Genomic DNA, 26,808 nt, shown 5'->3' with positions numbered 1-26,808 from the left:
GAAAACTAATTTTCTGACTCAAATGTAAAAATCAAGAGTTCTCCAAAGTTTTTTTGGTTAAACTCCTGGATAGCATTTAAAGCTAGAAAATGGTTATTTGTCAAAGGGGAAAATGGCTGCAGTTCTGTTGGAGTAAAAAACCTCAGATTTCATCAATCTACATGGAAAAAGAGAAAATCACAGTACTGAATATTTTTATTTCATACTATCTGCCATGGGAAATAGGGAGAAGACTATCTTGAAGTATAATAGTTGAAAAAGACTAAACGGCAGGTTTTCTGCAATAAAATTATATCTAAAATAAAATAGAGTGGCAAAAGACAACAATAGTAGAAAGCCAAACAAAAGGAGAGAACAGAAACACTGAGAGAGGAAGAGCTCGGTGAGCTCTTTGCTTTTCAGAATGCAGGCTGGGTACATACTCCCGATTGTTAGATCAGCTTTCTGAAAAGAATATTCACCCTGTATCTAGAAATCAAAAAATTATATCTTTAGGAGGCCTGTGGGAATAGGAGAAATTTCTCATCTAAAGAAGTTACATCCATTTACAGAGTGTGGATATTTTTATTGCTCAGCTTGAATCCTACCAAGGGATCCTGTACCTTCAGTATTTTGAGTCTTCCTAACCGTGCCACAGTAATAAGAGCACACTTGTGAATACTAAATGAGGACTGAATTACCATCATGTACACATCCTGCATCTGAGCCAAATCGGAAATGAAGTATCATGTCACATATGAAAGCATAGGAACTGATTAATTCTGATAGCATATTTATAGTTCTCATTTACAGAGGACTGAAAATACTTTAAACAACTGGAATACTAAATTATACAACAATAATGTAAATCAATGGGAACTGCACGCAAATTAGGACTCTGATGGTGGAGAGGTTAAAGATGAAATTGTCTGTAGAGTAATTGCTTCATTTGATATTAATAATGTTAAATGGTTTACATGAGATCTGGACCTTACTCAAATCCATGGTTCTTTTACCATTGACTTAAATTGAGGGCAGGACTTCATCCTCTTTTTGGCAGAGAAAAGAGGACAACAACAGTGTGCCACACTTCGGAGAGAGCAGTATCTCATCCATTTGGAAGAATAGAGGGAATTTCAGGTGAAGGGAATGCACTTACAGAAACCCAAATATGAGCAGAAAACTGGGTTAACTTGCTGTCTGCCAGACCAAATGTCTCAAGGTACTTGAGAAATGGGACCATAATTGTGTCTCTTCTAGAAGACAGTTGTACAAAGAGCATAAATGAAATGGGAAGGCCTTAGGAACAATGTACAAAATTTTGTATCATGTGAATTTCACAGCCAATTACACTTCCATAAGCTTAAGCTTTATTTTTATAGCTGCAGATGAAAACATGTAGCAGTTATTAATATAATAAATAATAAGTCCCATAGGGACCATAGTGACACCAACGTGGTGTGTAACAAGAGAGCGTTTATTCAAGGAGTCCCAGCTTATATAGCAGTTTCAAATGCTGCCACGTCACACAGGTAACTTAAGCCAATCCCATACAAGCATTCAACAGAGCATGTGTGACAGAGTACTTAGAACTACAACTCCCCGGATGCTTTGTAGCACCTGGTGTAACCAGACCCCACAATTCCCCCATTTTTATTAATAAGAAGATACAAACAGTGTAAATTCAAAAAACAGTGCAATTCTTAACAAAACGTTTTTCATTTGCTTAAACCTTATATACTTAAGAGTTCTATGCAATAATAAAACTTTATTAATCAAAAACTTTATTTACCTAAGGGTCTTCTGCAATTGGGTAGAACAAAAACCTTTATCAATCTGAGGGTTTATATAGAATTGGGGAAAACTTACTTTATTAAAACACAAGGAAAAGTTTAAAGGAGGAACATCATGTTTTCAGTTGCCTTTTATTAAGGCGATGTATTAGAGGTAGTGTTTGTTGTGTTTCAGATATTTTGTATAAGGTGTAAATGGTTCACATAGATTCATACATTCACACAATCTCTCTTTCACTCATTCGGGTGGCCACCCTAATCATTTTTCATTCATGCATACATGTAATCTTTGCTTTCATATTCTAGCTATACAACTTAAACTTTTATGTAGTGTTTGGTCAGAATGAAAATTGTTTGACTCAGGATTTACTTAATTACATGCATATTCTCTGTCAACTCCCCTTCTTTTGTTGTGAATATGGAAAGTTAATGAATTTAAAGGTATAATACTGGTAAGTAGTGTGTATATTTCTGAGTGTGTACTTAGAGAAATGAATAGGTAGGTTACTATTATAATCTGTTAATTAATAACAATAGAAATTCTTAAAGATGCTAATTACTACTTAAACGAAATAGTTATAAACTTAAACCTATTTAGATACATTTAAGAACTTAACAATTTTAAAAAATATTCAGTAAATGTGATTATTAGTAATTTAAACAAAGTTACAGGGAAATTAGAAACTTTAAAATGTATTAATAAGGTAATGTTGAATTTTTCTCTTATTAAATAGAAAACTAAAGACAGTTAACTAAATTATTTTAGACAAAAACATTTGTAATAATTTCTAAAGGGTTATATGCAAAACATGGAAAAACAGTTAGTAAATCTGGGCTTCGGTTCGGCTCGGCGCTGCGCTGTGCCGCATGTGCGGCTGTTCCGGGCCGCGTTGCTGCGGCCGCGTGGTCCGCTTCAGGGGAGCAGCGGCACGAGCGGGCTGGCTCCTGTAGTGGAACGCGGCCGTCACTTCCAGGCACGGCCCGGCCCGGCCCGGCCCGGCCGTCACTACGGGTTGCCCGCGTTCCAAGTGCAGGCGGGCGGCGAAGGCCTCGCAGCTCCGCGCCGCCGACACGTGCTCGCCGAAGCCGCCGCGCCGCCCCAGCTGCATTTACAAACTTGTGCCACAGTCCCGGCGCAATCCTGCTCGGCCGCCCGGGATGGCCGCGGGGCCGCCCCGCAGTTTCCCCTCAGTTACGGCGGCCGCCCCCCGGCCCGGGGTTCCACGCGGAGCTCCGCCGGGAGCTCCACGCGGGTCGGGGGCGCGGCGGGAGTCGCCACCAGCTGCGGCGGGGCTTCTGCGTTTGGGTCGCCGCCTCCCGTTCGGCCGCGCCTCGGCCGGGCCTCGGCCCGCTTGCGGCCTCCGGGCAGACGCGCCCCGCGGCGGCGCCGCTCCAGCCGCCCGGCGCCCTTCACGCTGTGCGCCGGGCCCGCCGCTCCCGGTGGTGCCACCGCCGCTGCCATCTGGGTTTGCGCAGGAACCGCCGCCGCAGCCTGGTCGACACCAGCCGGCACCGTGAGATGAAGTCGCCGTCGCTGCCGAGCCCCGGCCTGGAGCCGCCCGGCTCGGGGGGGCCGGAGTCGCCGCCTGCCGCCAGCAGTCCTGCGGAGCCGTGTGCAGCTCTGTCCCCGGCCTGACTCGCTGCGGCTGCCGAGTGCCTCGACAGCCCCGCGCTCTGTGCCCGCCGCCGGCCTCGCCGCTTGCAACGTCGAGCGGCTATCATGTATCTTTTTTAAACATCGCGCCGCTGCAGCTGGTGGGCACAGCAGCTGTTGCTTAGCTACCGGCTCCCAGCACGGACCATGTTCCATGCATGCCTCCAGCAGAGGCAGTCCACAACATGGCCACGAGACAGGAAGAGAAGGCATCACCTCCTGCTCCCGGCATGGGCAAGATGGCGCCGCCCATGCTCCGGCGTGGTCTCCACGTGTCTGCAGGATTTTAATGGCTTGGGGATTCAAAGTTTGTTCCCTTTTACCAGTCACACAATCCGCGACACGCGCTTTCTTCCCGGAATTCACGCATCCGCAAAAATTCAGCACAAAAAGGTATATTCTAAGGCTTTTCTTCCGTGCTCTCGGACCCCCTCCCCCTTTCCACACTGCAGTAGCACGTGGAGTTCCATGCTTTACAATGTCTGGGGGAGGGGAAGATTCAAAGTTTCTCTCTGTGGACGAGTTCTCTTGCGAGGGTTTTAAAGTGTCCACCTTTTTTACTTCTGTTTTTTCTCTGTTTCTCCACCCCTCTTTCCAAGTAATTTCACTAAGAATTGTAAATATCAGCAGTCCTAAAACAGTTATTTTCATTAATTTTAAAAGTTCAGCTATTTTATGTTTGTTAACTTGTCTCCAAAGTCTTTTCAATATTAAGCTTAAGGCTTTTGCAATATTCTGCAGTTCACGTGAATTAAAAGTTTTCATTTTTTCTCTTTTTCTTTTTTCTCCCGCCCTCTCACCTGGGACGTAGATTTTTCTTCTCGAGAGCGTGCTCTCAAAACGTAGGCAATTTCCTACCGAATTCAGGCCTTTTTTCGAGCTCAATCGCGGTTTCTCCCGCCTTCGCCCATCAGAGTTTCCTTTCCTCTGGTACCTGGCGTTAATTTCTTTTTCACGGCGGACGTCCCTCAGCGTTAAATATAGGCTGGTACCTGACGTCTGGTCCGTATTTCTTCCTGATTCAGGATAAGGTTTAGGTCCCTGTTCCGGGCGCCATATGTAGCAGTTATTAATATAATAAATAATAAGTCCCATAGAGACCATAGTGACACCAACGTGGTGTGTAACAAGAGAGCGTTTATTCAAGGAGTCCCAGCTTATATAGCAGTTTCAAATGCTGCCACGTCACACAGGTAACTTAAGCCAATCCCATACAAGCATTCAACAGAGCATGTGTGACAGAGTACTTAGAACTACAACTCCCCGGATGCTTTGTAGCACCTGGTGTAACCAGACCCCACAAAAACACACTCCTCAATACAAGATTGGAAAAGATTAAAAAATTAGAAAATGCTAAGGCAACTGCAGTTCCAATTTCCAATTTTCATCTTATCATGACACATATAATAAGTGTGTTATCCCGTTTTGATCCAATTCCCTTAGATACTTGTAAGTCACATGCAGCACTGGTTCATAAAACACAGCTTTTGGATACTCACCAAAATGAGCTAATTAATCAGAGAGGACCAAGACAATTCCTGTCTGATGAATGGAGTGTGTAATTTAACAAAATGAGGTAAATGGTGTAAAAACAGTGAGACAAAATGCTCGAATTCACGGTGAGAGTTTTTTCCACAAGATTGCTAGGCTGCTATTTTTTCCCTTCAGAGAATACTACCCTGCACTGTTTCTCCTAGAAGAGAGGAATGGTCACATCAAAGCCATATTCAAGGATGCAGGCCATCATGAACGCAGAAGGATTGTCACTTTTTCCATGACTATCCCAGAGTAAGAGGCACCTCCCTTTCAGGTGGTAGAACAGGACATGGGAAGTCTTTTGACATCAGTGATTAGGTAAGGAGTTAAGAGTCCTTCAACAACCACAGTAACCATCTGACCATGGAAAAGAGGGCAGGTACATTGGAGAGGTGTCATCCCACAGCCTTTTGAAAATGTCTGTGTAATTCCCCTTGCTTTTTTTTCCCTCATGACATAGACTTTATTTGAGTGTATTGGGACTGAAGTTCCATTTTGGTGTTCCAGACACTATGATATAGTTGTCTGTCGGAGTGGGAGGCAGTTTCATTGTCCATAGCTGGAAAGTTTTAGGTTGCTGGCTAAGTTTTCCACTGAGGACTCCCCTGAGGTCCCCAGGTAATACTGAGGACAAACCCAGTTATTGCACACAAAGTTAAAGCAAGTGAACATGAAGTCTTTCCAACAATTTCTATGCTTTCTTGGAAAGAAAGGATAAATCTAAGTGAGGTTTGAAAAAAAAAATGGATGAAAATAATCACTCTTGATGGCAGGGTATTAATTATAACTTTGTGTGGGTGAAGTTAAAATTCTCTCTTATGTGTGAATTGGGCATCTTTTCTCCACGAAAGAATAAGTGTGTCTGTGTAGCACAGTCCCACAAACACCCGAACGAGCAGGTCCATGGCTCTGCTATGGATTTGTGTCCTGTGATTGCCGGTCAGATGTCAGTGCCACCCCTCGTGGCTAGATGACACAGCTCTTCCACATTAGTGCAATTTTTCCTTTCATGGACGGGAATCACCCCTCTCTTTATTTTCGTGAAACCGACATGGTTTTGTGACCGTATTGGCACAGATTTGGGGCGGGGCTGCGGAGGGCCAAAGGAGAGTCAGTGTTCCCGATGGGATTCACCCTTCTGGGCAGAGCAGCAGGGTGCTGGCGGGGTGCGAGACCCAGACCTGGGCTGCGGGGCTGGGTCTGCCAGGGCCAGTGCCCAAATGGGGCTGACACGGTTCTGTGGCTCACAGGCTCTGCACTCACGGCCCCCATGCTCCGCATCGCCCTGGGAACACGGGGAGGGCGTGACAGTGCGAAAGAATCGCCTGCCCGTGTTCCACCGGGCATCCCTCGGTGTGGCACCCGCTCGGATCGGAAGGGCATCCCGGCACCCGCGCCATTCCCTCGCCGCGGGGTTAGGGCGGCCTGCGGGGCGCTCCCGGTGCGGGACAGCCGGACCCGCACAGCCGGTCCCGGGCGTGGGCTGACCCCTCTGGCCGCTGGGGCTCCACGGCCGCGGGCGGGGCTGACTGGGGACACCCCCACAACTTCACCCGAAGTTTTCTGGCTGCCCCGTCCCCCTCCGGGTCAGGTAGCGGCCCCTCCAGCGTGGGCACCGGCGGGACGAGACACCACAACCTCCCGCCGCGGCTCCTCGCCGCCCGCCGGGGCACGGCTGTCACCGGCGGGGCGGGGAGCGGGGGGGCCCCGGGCGCGCCCCCCGCCCATCCCCGCCCATCCCCGCCGCGCTCCGCCCGCCGCCCCCGCGCTGTGCCTGGCAGGGCGGCGGGAGCCGCGGGAGCCGCTCGGTGCCGCCGCCGCCCGGGAGGGAGGTTATGTAAGGGGGGAGGGAGGCGGCGGGAGGAGGAGCGGGAGGAGCAGGACGGCTCTCCGTGCAGCCGCCGTGCAGCCGCAGCCAGCCGGGGCCGGGGTGGCCGCATGTGCGAAGTGGGGACGCGGCCGCCGCTGGGCGCCGAGCGCGGGGAGCCGCCCGGGGGTGCCGCCGCCGCCGAGAGGTGCCGAGACATGGGGTGAGTCCGCCGGGCCCCGGCCACGCGTGGGCGCCGCGTCCCGCCCCGGCCCCGCCGCAGGTGCGCTCGGCGGTCGCGGAGCCGGGGAGAGCCCCGGGAGCGCTCCCCAGAACCGGCGTTTTATAATGTAATTAATCACTGACGCCCGCCCGGGAGCGGGCTCCTGCCCGAGCCGCCGGCGGAGGGAGAGCACCGCCGGCACGTTACCGGCGGCGAAATCCCCGCTGGAATGAGCGGGGAGGAGCTCGGGATGTCGCGGAACGGGGGGCTGATGCGGGGGCCGGGGGGTCCGGTCCCTCGCCGGGAAGCTGCGGGATGTGCAGCGAGTTCATTGTCAGATGCTTCACACGCGCTGGTTCAGCCAGAGCTCTGGCTGCTGGAGGCACGCGATAAACTTGCCTGAATTGTGCCAGTTGTTCCCTAATTTGCGTAAATATTTCCCCCCTTGTTTATTTTTTTTAACATGCCAGAAGTCTCTGATCGCATGTGGTGGCCTCTTGGAGAATTCAGCTTGATCTTTCCAGAAATCAACCCGGCGTTTTTTCTATCGTCTAACTTATACGAGGGGACAAAAGCTAAATGCTGGCATCAGGGCAGTTTGTGAACTAAATATCCGGAAACAGAGGTTAAGGTTGTGCTTTTGACTTGAACTATATTTGGGTTTGAGATTCTCTCGACCAGAGTGTCTTAGAGTTTTCCAAACCCACACATTTCATTTACTTTATTTTTATCCTATTATGTTCTCTCACACCTTTTCCTTGCCTCTCCTCACCCCCCTGTGGCAAGGAATCGTTCTCCAGTTTCTGAGCTTATTCCTGCTGCTTCCAACTATCCAAATTCCCACTACAAATATGTTTATTTTTGTCAAAGGATATAATTCTAGACTATATGGATAAATAATGAATTAAAATGTCATGCATGTGTCTGAATTTGATACCCAGGAATACTGAATAGAAGTACAGGGGCAGAAGGAGAAATAGGATCTGAGTATCTCCCTGTGTTTCACTTAAGGATTGCAAGGGACTCATCTTCTTAATTATCTGAAGTTTCACTGAAAAATAAAACAAACTGTCCTTGGGGTTGGAGAAAGAATCATCAAAACCTGTGTGGAGAAGCGCTGCCCCAACTTAGTCCAGGATGATCAGAAACATCCATCCGTGGGAAGCTTGCCTCTGTCACTCTATCTGGGTGTCTCTCAATGCAAATATTTTTGTTGTTATCATTTTTAACTATTTCCATACTGGTAAATCAGTTTAGCTGTGGCTTGGAGAGAACTGAGTGGAAGATTGCAGTGGTCCCCCATCCCCTTCTGTCAGGCAGTTGTAGCTCTGGGCTCAGTGTGGTCCTGCTCTGCCTCCAGAGCTGTTCAGGCTGCAAAGGACTTGAAGGCTTTTAAGAGCTCTGTCTGTGCTGCTCTGTGTTGGGTCATCCAGACTTGTACAGGGAGCAGGCACGTCCACCAGCCTGGTTCAATACCCTGACTTAATGTGTTTCACTTGAAGTAAGTTATTTCAGTCTTACCCTGGTGCATGTGAGATCAAGCTCCCAGCATCATTCATTCCCTGGGTTTCAGCGTGGGTTGTACACACTCATACACTCTGTACAGAGTGCAGACAAGGTGTTTTTTGAATATACATTTTTTTCAGTGTCTCGTGTGGTTGTCTTGCCATTCACCTTTCTGATACTGAGAACTTGGAAGTGTGTTTGTGATAGCATTACTGCAACTATGGCTTGGCACACATAACACGGGAGCAACCCCCCAGTTTTCCTTCCAGTTCCATCTCTGCTGGTAAATCCTTCACCTCTGCATACTCTAGCTTTTCCTTCTGTGAAATGGACACCTCTATACTCGCCTGTCCTTGTGAAGCAGGTTGTGGTCAGAGCACAGAGCTCAGTCTTCCTTACTTGAAAGAATATATTTTGGCCCAGGATTTCCAGTGGGATTTGCTTCCTGGGCACATTTTGGTGTCACATGTGAGGCATTTTTTCATAGAAATTGTGACAGCAACTTGATTCTTAGCTCTTAAAATAGTTACAATAACTTGATCTTAGCTCTTAAAATATTTTTTCTTTTACTTTCCTCTTTTTTTTTCTTTTTTTTTTTTTCCTAGGGGTGACCATTGCTAATGATTCATTTAAATGCTGCCTATGGATTTGGCAGTGACTGATGGTGCTATGAAACCTGATATAGCTACTTGAGCTCAGCAAAGCAAAGCTATTTAAATTGCTTATTAGCTGTGAGCTGAGCTATTTAAACTGTTAGTTTAGTTCGACTTACTAGGCAGCAAGCTAGTTTCAAGTTTTACAGAAGTAATTTACATGTTAAAAATACCCTAATGCCTATAATACAGGGGATATGAAAACAATGTTGTAAAAAACTGTCCAGGAAAAAAAAATTTTCTTCAGTGCCCATTAAAGTCAATGTGAAGGTTCCTGCTGACTGAAAAGCATTGTATATTGGTCAAGCCACTGTTAAGGGTCTCACTGGACAAATGTTTACTTTGAAGGGAACAAATCTTTTCCTAAATCACCACTTTCTTCTACCCAGCATATCTGATAGCTGCTGTTACCTCAATGGTCTCAGAGCTTAAACTTTAGCTATTTGAAAGCCACAGTGTAACACATTTCCAGCTGTGGAAATCTATGTCTGAAAATACCACCTGCCTTGTCTCTTGGTGTTGCAAGCCAAAGGCTATCACAATCAAGAAAGTGGCTCTGGTGTTAGTGAGCTGCACCTACTCATCTAATAGTTTGACCTCAATTTAAGCAGTCAAAGCTAAGTATACAGTTATAAAGATGCTTGAGGTTTGTGGAGGTATTGGGTAGCAGTTCATCTGTGTTTATATTCTTTTACTATTTTAATTTCTTTAGTAACTTGGTGTTTCTTTATCTGTCCATTACAAAATATTTCTTGTTATGAGGTGTGTGACAAGTATCCACTTTAGATTAGACCTGTAAATCACTTCACTTGTGCTGAAGCTGTTATTTATATTATCCGTTGGATTAAAGCTCAAATCAATGTAAATACCCTCTAGCAATAAAATTGAATTTTAGATATGTTTTATAAATAATATAAAACTGAAAATGAGGCCTCTGACTGTTAGCAATTATTGCAGAAAGGTGTACAACCATGTAGAAGTGTGTGCTATACAGGTTAATGCTGAACTAGCTCACAGCACACATTTCTTTTGGCTGACATGAGATGGTTTCTCTCTGCTGCTTCCTCAGGGGCTAATGTGATAAATTAGTCCCCTCCAGCTGTGATCTGTCCATACCTCCCACAGGTGGGCTTTGAGCCCATCACCGGGAAGGTGGGAGAAGATGGGTTTCCAAGCCTGGATCAAGCAGTGAAATAACCTCATCTTACAGTGACTGGACTCTTGAACAAAACTCTGTTCTCCATGTAATATATTCATGGAAAGGTGCAATTGGGGGCTATATTACTGAGGACATGTTTTATGTTTTTATTATGCAGTGACATGTAAGAGATAAAGGAAAGTCTGCCTTGCACTCTCCCCTCTGCTGTCAGCAGTAGCAATGTCCATTGGCCAGTATGTGGCTTTGTGTGGGGAGTAAAAGGCAAACAAATGTGAGGATGAGGGAAGAAGAAGGTGAAGGAAGCAGAAGCTGTGATGAAGCTCATGTTTTAGGGAGATGTTAATTTTGAAGGGTGTTCTCTTTCCTGGTAGCAGCAGTACTTTAGAAACCATGGTGATAAGCTCTGCCTGAGAAGCTCTGTGGCAGGGAATAGTGTGTGTTGCAGAAGAAATTCAACTTGGCTTTCATCCGGCTCCCACTGAAATCCATGGGAGTCTTGCACGAACTCCCTTCAAAGTTTGGCCAACCCATCTGTCTGTGAGGGAAGGGGGCATCCTGGGACCCTGGGAGTGGCACCTGACTCTCACTGCAGTCCGAGGCCCCTCAAAGCAGGGCTGGGAGGAGCATATGCCCAAACACAGCTCAGTTGGTACTGTGAGCTCAGGGACTCTTTTTTTGAGATTTTAGGGTCAGCAGCTTCAGTTCAGTTCCTGGCATAACGTGGGGGAGCAGATTATATCAGACATCATCCAACTGGTGCTGGTGTTGTTCAAGGAAAGGGACTGAGATCTGATAGATGCTGAAGCTGTTTATCTCATGTTTTTTTGAAACAGCTGGCTGGGAGTGCTTGATTCTTCACATCTTTGGCTCCTTATGTAGGTATTCCCATTTTACAAAGTGAATATAAACAACTGCTGTTCTGATTTGGAGACAGGCCTCTCTGTGTACAGATACAGGTGTCTATACAACATCCAGTGGGAAAGTCAGGTCCAGAGAACTGTAGTTCTGGAGCAGTATGTTTGGTTCACTGAAATGCATGGGAAAGCTCCATTGACCTCAACAGTATGTAGTCCCTTATTTATGTTGTTTATGTGTATTTAAATAAGGTTAGAGAGGCAGGGAGCTTGGTGGAGTGGATAGATTTAAAAAAAGACCAAATAGCTGGATCCTCATGATCTGTGTGTGCTTAGGGTTTTGGTGTGGTTGCATTCAAGTGAGTGAGCAAACCTGTAGCAGAGTTTCATCCGAGTGACATTGTCTCCTCTCACAATTATGTGAGGAGTTCATTGCAGTGCAGACAGATGCACATAACTGAATTTAGGCAAAAATCTGTGTGAATAAGTTCTGAGTGAAACATGGGATTGGGAGAAATTAAGAGACAAGGTAATAAAAGAGTAGCAGAAAGAAATGATAGATTTCATAGATAGATAGGGATGACTAACATGAATGAAAGTAGATTATACTGACAGTAGATTATAAGAATATTGTAGGGTCTGCTACAGGTAAGTTTAACAAATGACAATAGGAAAAATCTACCAGTACCACAACTAGTTTGAGTCCTGTGCTGCAAATTTCTCCAACATTTGCTTATGTACAGTACGCTGTAGAAAGAGTGAACACAAAGAAAACTCAGTGCTAAGAGGGTCATCATAGTCAAGTTGCTTTCAGCTGCTAACTTAATTAATTACCACTGTTAATTTGATTATCACTTGAGAAAAAAATTATAAAATATTCTCCACAAATTTGGGATGTCCCTCAAGCCCTTCTTTTTATTTGAAGAGAGAATGGTGAGTAGGTCTCATGATAACAAGGGCATCATTTGAAATGTTAAAAAGAATTATTTGATGCTCAGTTCCTTTAAACTGAAAGTTTTTTAACTGATCCAAGATCTGACAAAGTGTCTTAAACTGTTCTTTCAAACATACTCCCAGCGTGACTGAGACAGGCAGAGAAGGGCAGTGGGTTTGCTGAGAACCCAAGAGCAAGGGCATCAGCCTAGTTTTGCATCTAGATTTCCTGCAGTGCTGTGTGTTCATTTTATTCGTTCATTTGGCTCTTGTTATTGCAGTGCCCAAGATAAATAGCCTCACCATGAACATACGCTTAAGGACGCACAAGAATTTTGAATCAGCTGTTGGTTTTCCTGTTGACTTTGTGATAGGGTGTGTGCAGAGTGGGAAGGTCCTCGCTCCTGAAGGCTTCTACATGTTCAAATCTCTGCCAGCTTTCACCTTGAATGCTGTCTATCGCCTCTGTGCACTTTGTGCACCGCAAATACAGTGTGTGACTTGTTTATACCGTGATTTGGCCGTGGCTCTTTAGGATGTTAAAGTGCTCAGGGAACGTATTTCAACTGTGTTTCTCTGATAATTGAGCAGCATATTGTAAAAAGCTGATGATCCTGTTATTAAACCTCAGAACGTGACAAGGGCACTACGGGAAGTGTGTTTAAGCCTGAGCATTAAAGAAGCACTTTTAATGGCAAGAGCAATTAGGCAGGAAGCAGACAATTAGTGTCGGGGAAGGTTGCTGCTGCGCCACAGCCACACATCACCCCGCACAGGTTAGGGACGGTGTGAGTAGGGGTTGTGTAATACATACTCATGCAAAATGTACAAGATGAGATTGGCTGATGCAGTTGATCTCTGATTATATTTTTGGTGACACATCCTAGCTGCTCTCTGCCTGTTTGCAAGAGAAATCTGCCCGCTGCTGCCGGCTTGGATGCTCTGTGCTTAGCTCATGTGTGACACGAGTAGCTGGCTGCTTACTCCTCATTGACGTAGCAACTATTAGAGGCTATTGGACCCTCTTGCATCATTCTGAATTGCTTTGTAATGGGAATTTTGCCACTGGGGTCAGGATTAAAATGAAGATAATACTTTTAAATAATTGATGGTCGAGGTGTTTTTAGGATTTGTTTTTTAAAAAAATGGATGTTGCTGGCTGACATCAGCAAGCGGGACAGCCTGCTTAGTGACTCATAGGGGAGCAGGAGGCTCTGCTGTGTAGGTGTTCTAGGATTTGTGGGCTTCATGTTGGAGGCTGGCAAGACTGGGAGCCTTAGCTGCAAAACAACAGTGGCTCTATCGTGGAGAGAGAGTGAGCAGATTTGAGACAGGAGAAAGAGGGAAAAGGGGGCCTGGTGATAGAGGTGTGAGCAGCAGTGAGTGCTGGTTACCGTGCAAAGCCCGTTCCCTTCAGTGGCACTGCATCCTCCTTTCCTGCCTCCTCCACGCACTGATCTGATTTTATTTATTTGACGTGGCTTATCAAAATGCAAGATTGTAAGAATTCCTGAAGGGACAAACTGTTTCCTTTCCATCTGGAAGTTTCACTACAGCCTACAGGATTTAGAAGCTTGAACCCTGCTGCAATTCAAAAAGGAATTTTCTGTAGAAGTTGCGCTTTTCTGCCTACGCATCAAGAGGCCAGGGAGAGCCCTCCAGAGCTGCCAGTGTTGTTCCCTGTTAGCACTTTGACAATAATAATAATAATAATGATAATAATCCTGCAACTGCATTCTTATGAGGCAACGTGTAGTACCTCAGTGCAGCAACACAGCAAAGGCCTCTGTGGAATATGTTTAAGAATATGTAGCCAGCTTGTACTGAGTTGCTCCTGCTTGTACTGAGGATCCCTCCTTGTGGACTGTGAAATGGTGCTGTACATGTACTTACTGAATAAATACTTCTTGTTTGCCTCTGCTTAATAGTTTGCAGTAGATTCTCCTCAGATATGCAACTACTGTATTTTGGGGGGGGGGGGGAATACAAAATTTTAATTTTGTGTGGTGTTGAAGGGAAATGTTAATTTTATATCGGAGGTGTGACCATCTTTTTTCAGTATTCATTACTTATTTTTCCATTCCTGGAAGAAGGGCAGGTAGTGTAGCCAGAGCTGAGGAGTATTGAGCAACACTTTTGCTTTTGAAAACAGATGTAGTCATATTAATTGCATTGCAGTGACTGACTTAAATTCTCCTCTGTTGGTGAGTTACTCTGTAATCTGTAACAGCAACACTTTGTTGCCTTTGTTTCATTCCCTGCATTTATCAGGCTTTTGTCTTCCAGCTTCCCACTATGAATCTGTTGTACACATCTAAAATGTCTCCCTGCAGTTGTTTAAACGGGAACGTGTGATCTGTTTTGTGGTGCTGAAAATTGTCAGTAAGAGCATTTTAAAAAAAACTGGAAAAGTTCTTTGAGACGAGAAGTGCAAAATGTCCCCACCCAGCTCTCAGGGCTGTGCTGGGGTGCTGAGTTGCTTGGAGGGTGAATGGAAAATGCAGGGAGAGTGACACCTTGTTAATGTTTGTTTTGGAGATGGTGGTGTGTAAAGAGGCAGAATATCTGTTCTAGTGGGTAGTTCAGACAGCGGGGCAAACATGGCAGCAGTGTAGTTGTTCCCATGTTGCCCACTGCCCCAAATCACACAGATAAAATTTTTATATGAACTGAAGATGTAAAACTTGCTCCATGCCTCAAAGCGGGACATTTGGCTTGCAGAGTGATGATGACAATTGCCCTTGGAGGGTCCTACCTTTTGGGATAGAGCAGTTTCTGGCATGCAGGATGATCTGATGCCAATCCTGAAGGTGATGTCGTCAGTCCCTATTAACTTACTTTCTCCCAGAGCTGTCGGTTTGGATTATTCTACTGTCTCTCCATAAGCACACTTCTACTATGTACATGTCCTGACTTGGAAGTGGGATTTCTCAACTTGAGAGCCACGAGCTGGTCAATTTAATCTCATTCCACCTTTATACACCTAACCACTTTACCCTCTCTCCTAAACACCTATTTAGCATATGCACACTTTCCTTTTTTCACAAAGTAGGAAAACCCCCACAAATCAGATTTTTTTTTTTCTTTTGGTCTTAATATTACTTATTATGAGTCTGTACCTAGTGTGCACTGCCCCTCCAGGTAAAGCCCCTATTTCTTACACCCTCATGTAGTCCAATCCCCTGAGAGCCCCGAAGCTGAAATACTCCTCCCTGACCTGCCAGGTGCTTGTGGGCACAATGCACATTCAAGGGCCCAACTGCTGCCCTTGGGGATTCGAGGAGGAGATAAAAGTATCTTTGGACTCTGTTCATGTACATATAAAATTCAGTGATTGTCATTGTAATCCTCTGTCCTCCAGCTGGGATAGGGAGACATTTATTCTTTTTTGAAATAATAAAAGAGATTCAGTTGCCTAAAACTTTACAGCACACAGGTGAATGAGAGCTCTCTCTTTTCATGATTATTTTGTTTGACAGCTGTTTGTTGCTTATAGGAGATAGCTAATTTGATGTTGCCTGTTGTTTATAAGAGGTGGGCCTTATAAACTTGTATTTGAAATATCTTCTAAAAATGCTCATTCATAAAAATCAGTCTAATTTGGTTTATGGTCCTTTTCAAGAAGAAAAGAAACTCGATTGACTGAGAACAGGGATCTGTCACTTCACTACACCCACCCAAATTCAAGGGAATGGAATTAAAAGCTCGAGTCTCTAATCTCAGTTACAATGAAACACAAAAGCTGCGGAGCAAGGACCAGATCCCACACTCCAGAGAGGGAGTTGTTGGTTTGGGAGTTATTTGGGGTAGACAGGGAGGCTGCTCATCTCCTCCCAGGCAGATCCAGAAGTGTGTATGTGTTCATGCTTCCTTGGGGAACTTTCCTCTCTGTGTGTCTTTCACCTTCGTCTGTGCTTTGGAGCGGGGAAATGGGTGTTTGTGCACAACGTGAAATTCGGCTTTGTCTTTTGAGAGCTCTGAAGGACAAATAGTGTGTTTAAAGTTTCCATGTGATCCTCAAAGACATTCCCCAGACAGAAAGTTCTGAGCATCTGTTTTTTGAGACCTTCAAAATTGCATATTATGGAAGATGCATCAGCTTTCAAGGACGTAGTTGTGTGCAGCCTGATACTCCCAGCAATCTCTTTTGCCCTGTTTTGCCTCCCAGACTTTCCTGGGGAGAAAGACTGTGGTTTTTGCAGAGGGCTGTAGGGACAGCTTCCTTCATCACCTCGACTGAAGCCTGAGCTAAGCACCTCTCCTGTGGTTGTGGTTACCTGCTTTTCCCTCTACAGGGAAGGTCTGTTCTGAATTTTTCAGCCTCAAAGTAATAATCCTGCATATGCATTGTTCAGATCTTTGCAAGAACTTTTCTCCATTGAGTTAGAAATTAGCATTTCAAATTCTGTGGGGGAGAAGTTGCCAAAGTTTTTTATATTTTAAGCTTAGAATTTGGAATGGAATCAAAATATCTAATCCACTTTGCATTCCCCGCTTGGTCTTTCCTCCCTGCCTTATGAATTGGCATCCTTGTCCTTAGGAGGGAGGGCAATATTGTGCAACTCTGTATGGCTTCTCTTGTTAAATATCAAAGTAACATTGCCCTGCTTTGCAACACCCTTTCCAATAACTGTTAGATTAGCACACGTGACATGAGGCTGTACTGGAAAGAGTTTATGCTCGTCAACTGCTATACACGATGACCTCTGAATTATTGGCCAGAAGAGAAAATATACACACGACTGCTGGGAGTGGTTTGGGATAGTTCAGTGCTGTCTGTTATTCCATAAAAGAACAGCTGATTTCCATGAGGTAAACAGGTTGGTCCAAACTTTGCCCCTTGCAGTTAAGTTGCTTTTCCTCCCTTTCTTTTCTTTTTCCATCTCCTTTTGGCACTTCTCCTTCCCCTGTGGTGACGTTGGAGCTGCTGCTGCTGCGTGGGGGGAGGACAGCCTGGCTGGTGCCCAGGGTGGCAGCAGCTCCAGGCCTGGGTCAAAGTGTTGGCTTGGAGGCACATGGAAAAACACAGGGCAAGTCTGGGTTGTCTAGGGAGAAGTGGGCCACCGAAACGCTCTTTTGCTGCCTTTTGGGGGTAGTAAAGCTTTCAAAAAGAAAACCGTGTTTAGGGAGTCCTGTAATAGAGACCTTACAGGTCAAATCGATTTAATTCTTAGAGTGCTAAAGTGTGAATGTGCGAAAAGCATAGTAAGAATTTCTCACCAGTTGGCACCTTATCCTCAGTGGCTCCGCGAGTACTTGATCCATTCTGCATACCGACACCAGGCACTAATTTTAGATCACAGGGACTATGAAGAGTGCAATTTCTAGCTCTTGACTTGCTGTATTTTACTTATGGCAAATAGGGGAAACTGGTGCATGAACTTTCTCCTCCAGCACGGGAGGTGGCTATTTCCACTACCAAGATCTTACGTACCACAAACGTGCATGTAAAACAAATTACTGCAGAATACAAAACATCATTTTTAATCCTATTTTAAAGCAAATAAATTTTCAGAATTTTGTTCTGAAAATGAAGCAAAAAAAAAAATTTAAATTGTGTAATGTGGGTTGTTATTCTAGCATAAACATCTGTCTAGAATTTGAGCTGACTTTGCTCACATTTGTTTGGTATAAATAAGCAGTAACTTAGATCAAAAGAGGATCATGTCTCCTGCATTGTCTGAAGAGTGAATTCACTGCTGCATAGATCTCATAAAAGGTTCAAAGCCCCACAGCAAAAGTGTCAGTCAAGGATGCAACCATAAGCATGTTGTGTTGTCTTTGGGATGTGTGTCAGCCTGATGTGCTTTACTTGCATTTGGTAAACATGCTGAGCTACCAGCTTTGTGCTGAAGGAGCACTGCAGAACTTAGCAATGGCTCACGTAGTTGTCAGTGAGCAGAGTGAGTCTCTTGTCACCATCCGGCTGGTTTGATTTGTTTTACAGGATTGCTGGGGCGTAGTTCTGTCCCCTCCCAGCTAATTCCTCATTTGGGAGCAGACATGGGGATAGCTAAATGTATATAGTGCATGTATAGTCACAGAATGGTTTGAGTTGGAAGGGACTTCAAAGATCGTCTCCTTCCAACTTTGTCATGGGCAGGGACACCATCCACTAGACCAGGTTGCTCCAAGCCCCATCCAACCTGGCCTTGAACACTTCCAGGGATGGGGCAGCCACAATCTCTCTAGGTAACCTGTTCCACTGCCTCACCACCCTCACAGGAAAGAATTTCTTCCTATTATCTAATCTAAAGCTGCCTTTTTCAGCATTTAGTCCTTGTTCTGTCACTAGATGTCCATGTCTGCAGCTCTCTTATAGTCCCATTAGATACTGGAAGGCTGAAAATCTCAATTCTTTCAGCCCATCTCAGTATGAGAGATGCTCCAGCCCTCTGATCATCTTCATGGCCTCCTCTGGACTCACTCCAACAGCTCCACATCCTGCCTAGGCTGGGGCCCTAGACCAGGATGCAGTACTCCAGGTGGGGTCTCATGAGAGCAGAGCAGAGGGGAGAATCATCTCCCTTGACCTGTTGGTCACACTTCTTGGGATGCAGCCCAGGATACAACAGGCTTTTTGGGCTGCAGGTGCACATTGCTCGGTCAGTCCTAGGCCAGAGACCCTGTGCTCAGTTCTTCCAGTGGATTTGTGGTTTCTTTTCAATTAGAGAGAAGTGAAGGAATGAGAAAAAAATACCAGGAAAAGGGAGTGTTTGTATCAGTGCTGCCAGCTGACAGGACAGCCGGCGTATCAAGCAGCAGAGAGTGGCAACTAAATAAGGGCAAGGCAGAAGAGCTAAAATGAGTCCCGCTGTCCCCTGGCACTCACACAGGCTCTGAGCTCCAGCTGAGGACCCAGCACACAGCCAGTTTCATCAATAACTGTGATACCCGCAGGCCCTGGAGCCTGCATGGAACGGGAATCCTGGGAGAGAGCCCAGCCCCAGCGTGCCAGCCTGTCCGAGCCCATTGTTTTTATCCCAGTTCATGGAAAAATTATTTCAGACCATCTCATCATTTCAAACATTTTGGTAAGTGTTAATATACTTTCAGCTCAGTGGAAATAATCACCATATGGCTGTAAGATTTGCCATCTGTCCAGAGATGCTAGAATACAATTAGTCCGTGTAGTCCATTTATCAATCTATAAGTGACAATATTCACAGTCCTGGCAACTTCGGCTGCTGACAGAATCAGCATTTACATAGGACCTACCTGTCTGCCCTTATTACATCAATATATAAATGAGATGGAAAAAATCCCATCGTTCAGCTCTGTCCTTCACCCTTGACACAAAGAAAAAAGTCTATATTGGTGTAAATGAGACTGAGGAAATGGTATGCATTAATTTTTGTAGTGCTAATTGGATTTCTTTATGTCTAGTGGACCTTAATTTGATAAGAAAAAGATTTACTTGCAGTTGTTCAGTCAAGAGATACCAGCAGGACAGAGTGTGTCACAGGGAAAAAATTAGTGTGTCCTCTCCTGTTGTATTCTTTTACAAGGCACAAAAAGCTAAATATTACAAACACAAGGAATGTCATCATTTGCATCGTACAGGTAAGAATTTATTTCCAAGGTTTCTTGTTTGACATCAGAAAAGCTAGAAGTTGGATTTTCAGAAGGGTGAATACATTTTTTTTTTTTTTAGGTAAGGTCAAGGCCTTTTTTGTTTAAAGCTACTAATGATCTGACAGAATAAAGTTCTGACTTTGGACTACTCCTGCCAATCTTGCCCTGGCAGGTACCCTACCCTGGCCCTTCAGAACTGCCACATCCTTAAAACTGCAGTTAGATTTGGAATGGCTAATGCATATCCAGAAAATAACTTGAACTTTTTATTTTTGTTTACTTATTACCCAAACTCATCTTGCATAATAAGTTTATAATAGGAATGTGTGCTATGTTTTGTTTATTTTACAAATTTGCAGCCAGCCCACACTAGTTTTTGAGATGCTGCTGACAGGAGAATGTAATTTTTTTTGGCATATTTGCGTTATAACACATAGTTATGGAACCTGCGTAGCATCAAAAGTGGTGATACTTGGAATTAAATCCTTCCTTTGCCCACACCTCAAGTAACCTGTACCTCATGTAATGCACAAAGTTGGAGGCATTGACATGTAGAAATCCTGCCAAGGGAGCAGGACTGCAGGGATCAGAAATAGGTGGCTATTGAGGTTCAGGAATTTCTGGGATAAGTTTCTCCCATTGTGCAGTTTGCAGAGTTAGCAAGCTGTAGGGGTTTGGTTTTGTGGGTTTTGTGGCAAGGGAAGTGGTGTTTGTTTTGTAGATACTGTGTTTCTCGTGAATAACCTGTTGGTTATGCTTTTCAAATTAGTAGCTTTTCTCTCTGAAACTCAGGAGATTACCACAGTATCGTTGCTTTTGCGCTGGGGCTGCTGACAGCTTTTTATACCAACAAATAATGTACATATCTGAGATCTGTACTGTAAATCTGATGGCAACAGATGGTGTTATATTTTTAAAGATCAAAGTGAATAATGTTAGCTTCTAAATGTTTGAAATTTCCTTTGTGGTTTTAACTGGAAGCAGAAGAAATGTGTCATTCCGTTATTTTACTGGCTGCTGGGAGATACACGAGTGTCAAGAACCGTGTCCCCCAGTTCCAGAGAGAGGTGCTGCCTGCGTGTTAGCAGCAAACAACACACTCTGGTTGTTGATTATATTAGCCTATTAAAATCACCAGAAAATGGAAATCTACTTCTTTTCAGATAGTCTAATTTAAACTGCATTGAGTGGGGAGTGAGGCTGGCTGTAGCCTTGCCCCTGTGTCCAGCACCTTGCCCTTGCCTGACTGCAGCTGAGGGGTTCCTGGCTGTGAGCACGGGGGCTGTGCTTGCACTGAACCTCTCTTTGCTGTTTTGAATGCACTATGTTTTTTGCTCGTGACTACCTTTGGTGAATTTTGTCTTCTAGATGATTTGCTCTGGTAGCATCAAAATCAGTTTAAACGTGGCAGTGCTGTTGCTGTTGCCAGCCTGGTGCTGTTCTCAGCACAGGCAAGTTGATGCACGCACCGAAAACCCCACGTGGGCATTGGTTTGCATCTTTCTAATCTCTTACAGAGCAAATTGCTTATCCTTTAATTGCTTTTAATTTTTACATCCTTAAGTTTCATTAGAGACATGCAGCCTTGCATTAAGCCATCTGTTGGCACCCCTTTTCTTGAAGGCTAGGGAAGCACTCAGCCCTGAGTGTGTTATTAGCCCAGGTGCTCTGGCAGCAGCTCTGGTGTCACCATGTCCCAGCACAGGGCACTTGCCATGCCCTGCCTGTGCTCCAGCATGTGCTGGTGGCCATCAGGACCAGCAAAGCCCTATCGTTTGCTTCTGACGTTATGGCTGGTAGAATTCCTTATTTGATCCTTCAGGCAGTAGATCAAAAAGAGTTATACAACTTGTTCTTTAAACTGAACTGATTGGCTTTTTTTTTTTTTTTCCCCTAGTGTAAGTGGAAGAAAAGCCTCAGGGGAGAGCATTTGAATAGGGCATGGGAAAGCATATCGATAATTACATGCATGGATTAGTGCACAAAAGTACTCCCCTCCAAGGATCTGCTTAGTGCTGTGGTGTTTGAAATAATGGAGTCTTTAATCATATTATTTTGCAATAGTGAGGCTTTGATTATGCCACTGATTGAAATCAGGTTTTCAGATTGCTTTGTGCAAAGATAACCTCATCAGCCATGCAAATTCCTATAGCACGGGTCAGGAGTGGGGAGAAATAGTCCCAAACATAAAGATGCTGCCCTGGTGGTGTCAGCGGGTTTTACATGGACAAACACATTGTGTTTTACTTCAGCCTTCTGTTTGCAGGTACCTGTGCTTTGGTCATATATCCTCTGACATTTAGTCTCTTCATTTCATAAATAAACACCAAGTAGCATGCAGAGCCTCAAAGTACCCCAAGCCTTCTGCCATGCAGAGGTGCAAAGAGTTAAAAGTAGTAATAAAAGACTCCACAAGCATGTTAAAGGAATTTTCTGCTCATTTACAAATGCAAAATAAATTATTCTCTTCCTTCAAAATTGTGTTTGCGTTATTTCTCATCCTTGATCATTTCTCTCCAATGCCAGCTGTAGATGTGTCTGGTGTCTGACATGGGGTGAGGAAGCCCAGTGTGTGTTGGTGCTTCATCCTTCCCAGTGCCAGCTGCATGGGGTAGATTTTGGTCTGTGTATGTGGGTCCTTGATCCAGAGCTGGGGATCAGCGACATCCCCTTGTGCCCTGAGGTGGGGACTACAGACAAAGCACCGGAGAAGAATGTGCTACTGTTCCTACAGACCTGTGCTCTCCATTCCAGGATTTATGCTTTCAATTTACAATGGCATTTCTCTCTGCAATATTACAATGCAAACATTGTGCCACATAGGAGGCTGTGCTAAAAGCATTAACTCCACTGGAGCTGGGGTGAACACAGAGGAGGTAATTTTTAACAAAGCAAGATAAATAGGATGACTTTGGAGGGCTGTTGATGTGCTGACCCAGACCTTTTGTCACAAGGGTAGGAGAGGTGATGGGTGTAAACAGAGTACAAATATTTTTTCCAAAATACAGAGTTTGAATTTATGCCTGTGCAAATAGGAGGCAGTGCAAACGTTACTGAGGGTGCAAATTTATGGATCCTTTTTCAATGCCTTCTCATGAAAAATCTCTGAAATGATCAGTTACACAACCAGTTTCAGACCTATGTGCCTCAACTTCTTTTTTTCTAATAAATAACCTTACCTATGGAGGATTAGTTCAGGGTCTTCTCAATTCCTGCCATTTGTGTACGATTGTTTATTCACAGTGTCTTGAAAGGTTAATAGGCCTCTGGAGATAGCCCCAAAATAAAGTGTGAGCTTTCTCACTGCCTGAGTTAAGCCTTTTAATTTTTATATTGACTTCATAAAGGCGTAATGGTATTGTGAGACCTTGCAGATGTTACAATGATTTTCATGCTGAGAGCTTTTGTCCTCAAGATTTATTCTTTTGGATTTACTTAGCTGGAAATCAAAAATTAGTTTAATTAATGTCTGTGCTTTTAACAGACAATTCCTCTTCAGCTGGCTAGTTTTATTCTGATTTTTTTCTGTCTAAGTAACTGGAACTATTATGTGTCCTACAAATGCAAGAAGCACTTTTGCTCATTACATTCTGTTGAAATAATAATGCCTATAAGTGAAGGGAGCTAAAAAGATGGAGTTTTATCATGAATGTCATATATTTCTGCAGGTGAGTTGATATCAAATCTAGTATCAGGTGGGCACCAGAGCATCATGACTGGATATTTGAACGAGTTGCATGACCTTGCCCTCGATTGACACTGCTGCCAGATTCAGCACTTCAACCTCATCTCGAGGAGAGTGGTCTGCCTACAAATTAGGCATTTCAGCAACTGAATGGCTGGAAAGAGGGACTTTGAGGAAATTCTATTTTAAAAATAGCTGTTTCTCTTCCTTATTTTCCCTTTTTTTAGGGGCAGTGTAATTTCTGTCCTAGTAGTCTGGGTTCTCCAGAAGTCATTCCCTGTACCTTCTGTGCACCCCCAATTCCACCCTGTGGCAGGGAATGCCACCTGGGAGGACAGGGCTTGGCTGGTGAGTACCAACAAAGGCACTTTCAGGAGTGCCTGCATGGTTTTTTTACAGAGATAATAAAGAAGAGCAAAACCTGGGTACAGCTGTCCCCTGCTAATAGCCCAAACCATCTCTCTGGGCCAGTTCTTCCATCCCTTTATACAACTGATAGTAAAGCCTCCCTCTTTTCTCTTCCCTGTATTGCTCAGGGCTGCATCTCTGTTCTTACAAGTAATTTTTACCATGGAAATATCTGTGTGAGGAGCAAGGACCGTTTGCACTGCAGGACCGAGAGGAGCTGCAGGTGGGTGGTTTGCAGGGCTGGCATCCCATCCTACCTTCCTGCACGGTGTGGAGGAGCAGTCTTAAAACCACTGAGAGTTCCTCTCTGCTCTGTAAGACTGTTAATTCTTATAATCATCTCTTTTGTTCAGTGGTGAATATTCAGCTGTTGATTTAAACTTTTAAATTCAGGTATTCAAAAACTTCCCTGGGTAGATGTGGTATAAACTGCCCTGCAATGATAGTGATAGCAAAGCTACAGAGAGGAAATGAGGTGATTTAATTTTATTTCCAGGCTTGCTAGTGTCTCTGTTATCCTGGGATGCCATCTCGCTCTCTGTGGCTGTTTCCTCAGGTGTAAAACGGAGCCATTACCCACCTGCTCTCCTCATGCTGAGTTTTGCACCCTTGCAAGTTGAAACAGGCTCTTATTTGCTTCTGCTGGTTGTGTGGGCTGGCAGCCGGCACCAGAACCTGCCTGTGGCACCTGACGAGATCTGAGTGACCTGGATTAATTAGCATATGGCAATTTAGGAAGGGAGCAAACTGCCTGCTTTCATAATGCCAGTTTGCTGCTACCACATCCAAAAAACATGCAGGTTTAGTGTTTGCCTTTCCCCAGCTCTGCCTGTGCTGAGTGGGCCCAACCTGCTATCCTGGTCCCTGCTCCTCAGGCAGTGATGGGCATTGAGGTGACAGTATTTCAGGAACTGGGCTGAGACAGCTGAATTTGCTGTGGTGAGTGTAAGGGGGATGCACTTGTCTTGACTGGAGTGTGTGCAGTGAGGTGAGAAGGGGTCCTTGGTCATCATTAAGAAGCTAATTTTTGTGGTTCTCTTTTTCCTGAAAAGATTTTATTCAAGGAGGCACAAGCATTTAACATGTAGAGGTAACAGGTTGGAGGATAATGGACTCTCATTTTTGCTTGGAGCAAAGATTAGTATTGTGTATAAACTGCAACCGCTGTGCTGATTGCTGTGTGTGACACCATGAACTGCAACTTCTGCCCAGCACAGTTATGCCTTCATCAGAAGGTGTATTTGGATTTTGGTGTTTTGGGGAGAGGGGTTGGTTGGTTTTTGAAGTTTGAGATGTGCATGTGTGAACAAGTGAGTAGAGTTATGGGTAGATGAAACAGTATTTTCACATGTGATTTTTAGGCATCATATCTTGCCTGGATTTTCATCAAGCTGAGAATTCCAAATAGGAGAAAAATCTCCATCTGTGAGCTCAGGGGCCATCGTGCATCAGTAAAATCTAGAAAGGCGAGGCAGCAGCAGCCTGGCAGGGCAGCTGTGTACCCTGAGGCCTGGGGACCCTCGGTACTGGCACTGCTGTGGCTGAAGGGGGACATTCAGTGACTTCTGGGGTCTTGGAGGAGTGATTGGAGAGCTTGCTGCTTTCAAGGGGCAGAATGCAGTTACTCAGTTTTGTTTGGGACCAAAGGCATGAGTTTGCTTCTCAAACATGTCTTAGCCTTTGGAGCTGTGCATGCATTTTGGAAAAGTCAGAGGCACTGGTAATGCTGGGTGGCTTTGGGAGCTGACATCGTGCCTGTCCCACTGCCACACAGGAGTTGAGGGCAGGTAGTGTGAAAACCATGCCTGGTCAGGGGTGGTGTGGGAAGAGCACTTGTCTTTTTAGCAACGTTGCTTGGTTTTGAATGATCATAAATAAATACAAATGGCATTCCAAACTACGGTATGTGAAGAAGTACACAGAGGATAAATTCTTTTTGTTGCACTGTCAGGCAGTAGTAGTGATATTCAGTCCAAATAACTATTAACAACAAGTTCATCGTGTTGCGTTTAGCAAATAAATTTTTTGTATCACAACAAGTGATAGGAGATGTGTCACAAAATAGGATTTTGAATTTGTATCTACTTGAAAGATCCTCATTATCTAATACTTGTTACAGCAAATCACTGCAGTTTGCTGGTGCTGTCAGGTAGTATAAAGCTCAGCGTGTGCATGATGCAGGAAGCACCACGTTCAAAAATCTCTATGCTGATGCACTCTTTACAGGCATGTGCATCCTCCACCAAATGGTAGATATGTGAGAATGTGTGCTTTCAAAAAATATTTTTATTTCAATTGATAAATTAGACAGTGAATGCAAGGCTGTCTACTGTTAGTGTGGGGAGAGCACAAATAATCCTGTCCTGTAAACTAGGAATCCTCATCGCAGAAATATTAAGTGATCCGCTAATGAAAGTTTTAGCAAAATGTGCTAATAGTGGTTTTGCCACTGGTGGATTTCCAGAGATCCTGTCACAAATATATTTGATGTTCCAGATCCTACAAAAAATTAAAGGAGCTGCTTTGTTCTATTTACTGTGTAGTCAGCGAATCCACCCGATGTGCGCTGGGCTCTCTGTGCATTTAAAAGTATTTGAGTGCCGATCCTGCTGGCACCCACGTGAGTCACTGTGTTGTATTTACTACCAGAAAGGGTTGCTGCAGTGCAGAAGTGTTCACATCAGCAGTGCCTCGTTCAGAGCTGGAGCTGTTCCACGTGGCCCCACGCGTGGCTGGGTCCGAGGTCCTGGCTGTCCACCCAGCCAGGGCTCTCCGTGCTGCAGCTCCACCAGCCAGCAGCATCCCACAGCCCTCCGGGGGCTGGCTGCCAGTCGGCAGAGGCTCTTTACAGCTGAAGTGATTTAAATCAGTGGTTGTGCTCATGATTCAAGTGATAAACAAGGAAATTTGAATTAAATAATTTGAACTTTTCCTAAGTGAGAGCTCATCCCCGTTGATTAGGAAGAGTAATGTAGAACACATGGCTTGCAGCTAGTCACACTCTTGTAAAATTTGGCGTGGTTGTGTAATAACCAGAAAGTGA

At 44.7% G+C, this 26,808-nt stretch overlaps 1 protein-coding gene across 4 annotated transcripts in view; it reads left to right on the top strand.

Annotated features, from left to right (window-relative positions):
* Nucleotides 1-6,841: 6,841 nt before the first annotated feature.
* Nucleotides 6,842-26,808, top strand: part of HOMER2 (homer scaffold protein 2) — a 63,212-nt gene continuing 43,245 nt past the window's right edge. For 2 of the 4 annotated variants that reach the window (XM_050309596.1, XM_050309595.1), the window contains exon 1: nucleotides 6,842-6,992. In XM_050309596.1, the coding sequence (XP_050165553.1) occupies nucleotides 6,901-6,992 (92 nt within the window). In that variant the 5' untranslated portion in view covers nucleotides 6,842-6,900. The remainder of the gene's footprint in view (nucleotides 6,993-26,808) is intronic. The other 2 variants (XM_050309597.1, XM_050309598.1) reach the window with 2 other exon arrangements.

The sequence above is a fragment of the Myiozetetes cayanensis genome, unplaced genomic scaffold, assembly GCF_022539395.1.
Source record: "Myiozetetes cayanensis isolate MyiCay16 unplaced genomic scaffold, myiCay2020 scf14, whole genome shotgun sequence".
NCBI lineage: Eukaryota > Metazoa > Chordata > Aves > Passeriformes > Tyrannidae > Myiozetetes > Myiozetetes cayanensis.
Note: the sequence above shows the minus strand (reverse complement) of the source record. Positions and strands in the feature narration are given on the sequence as shown.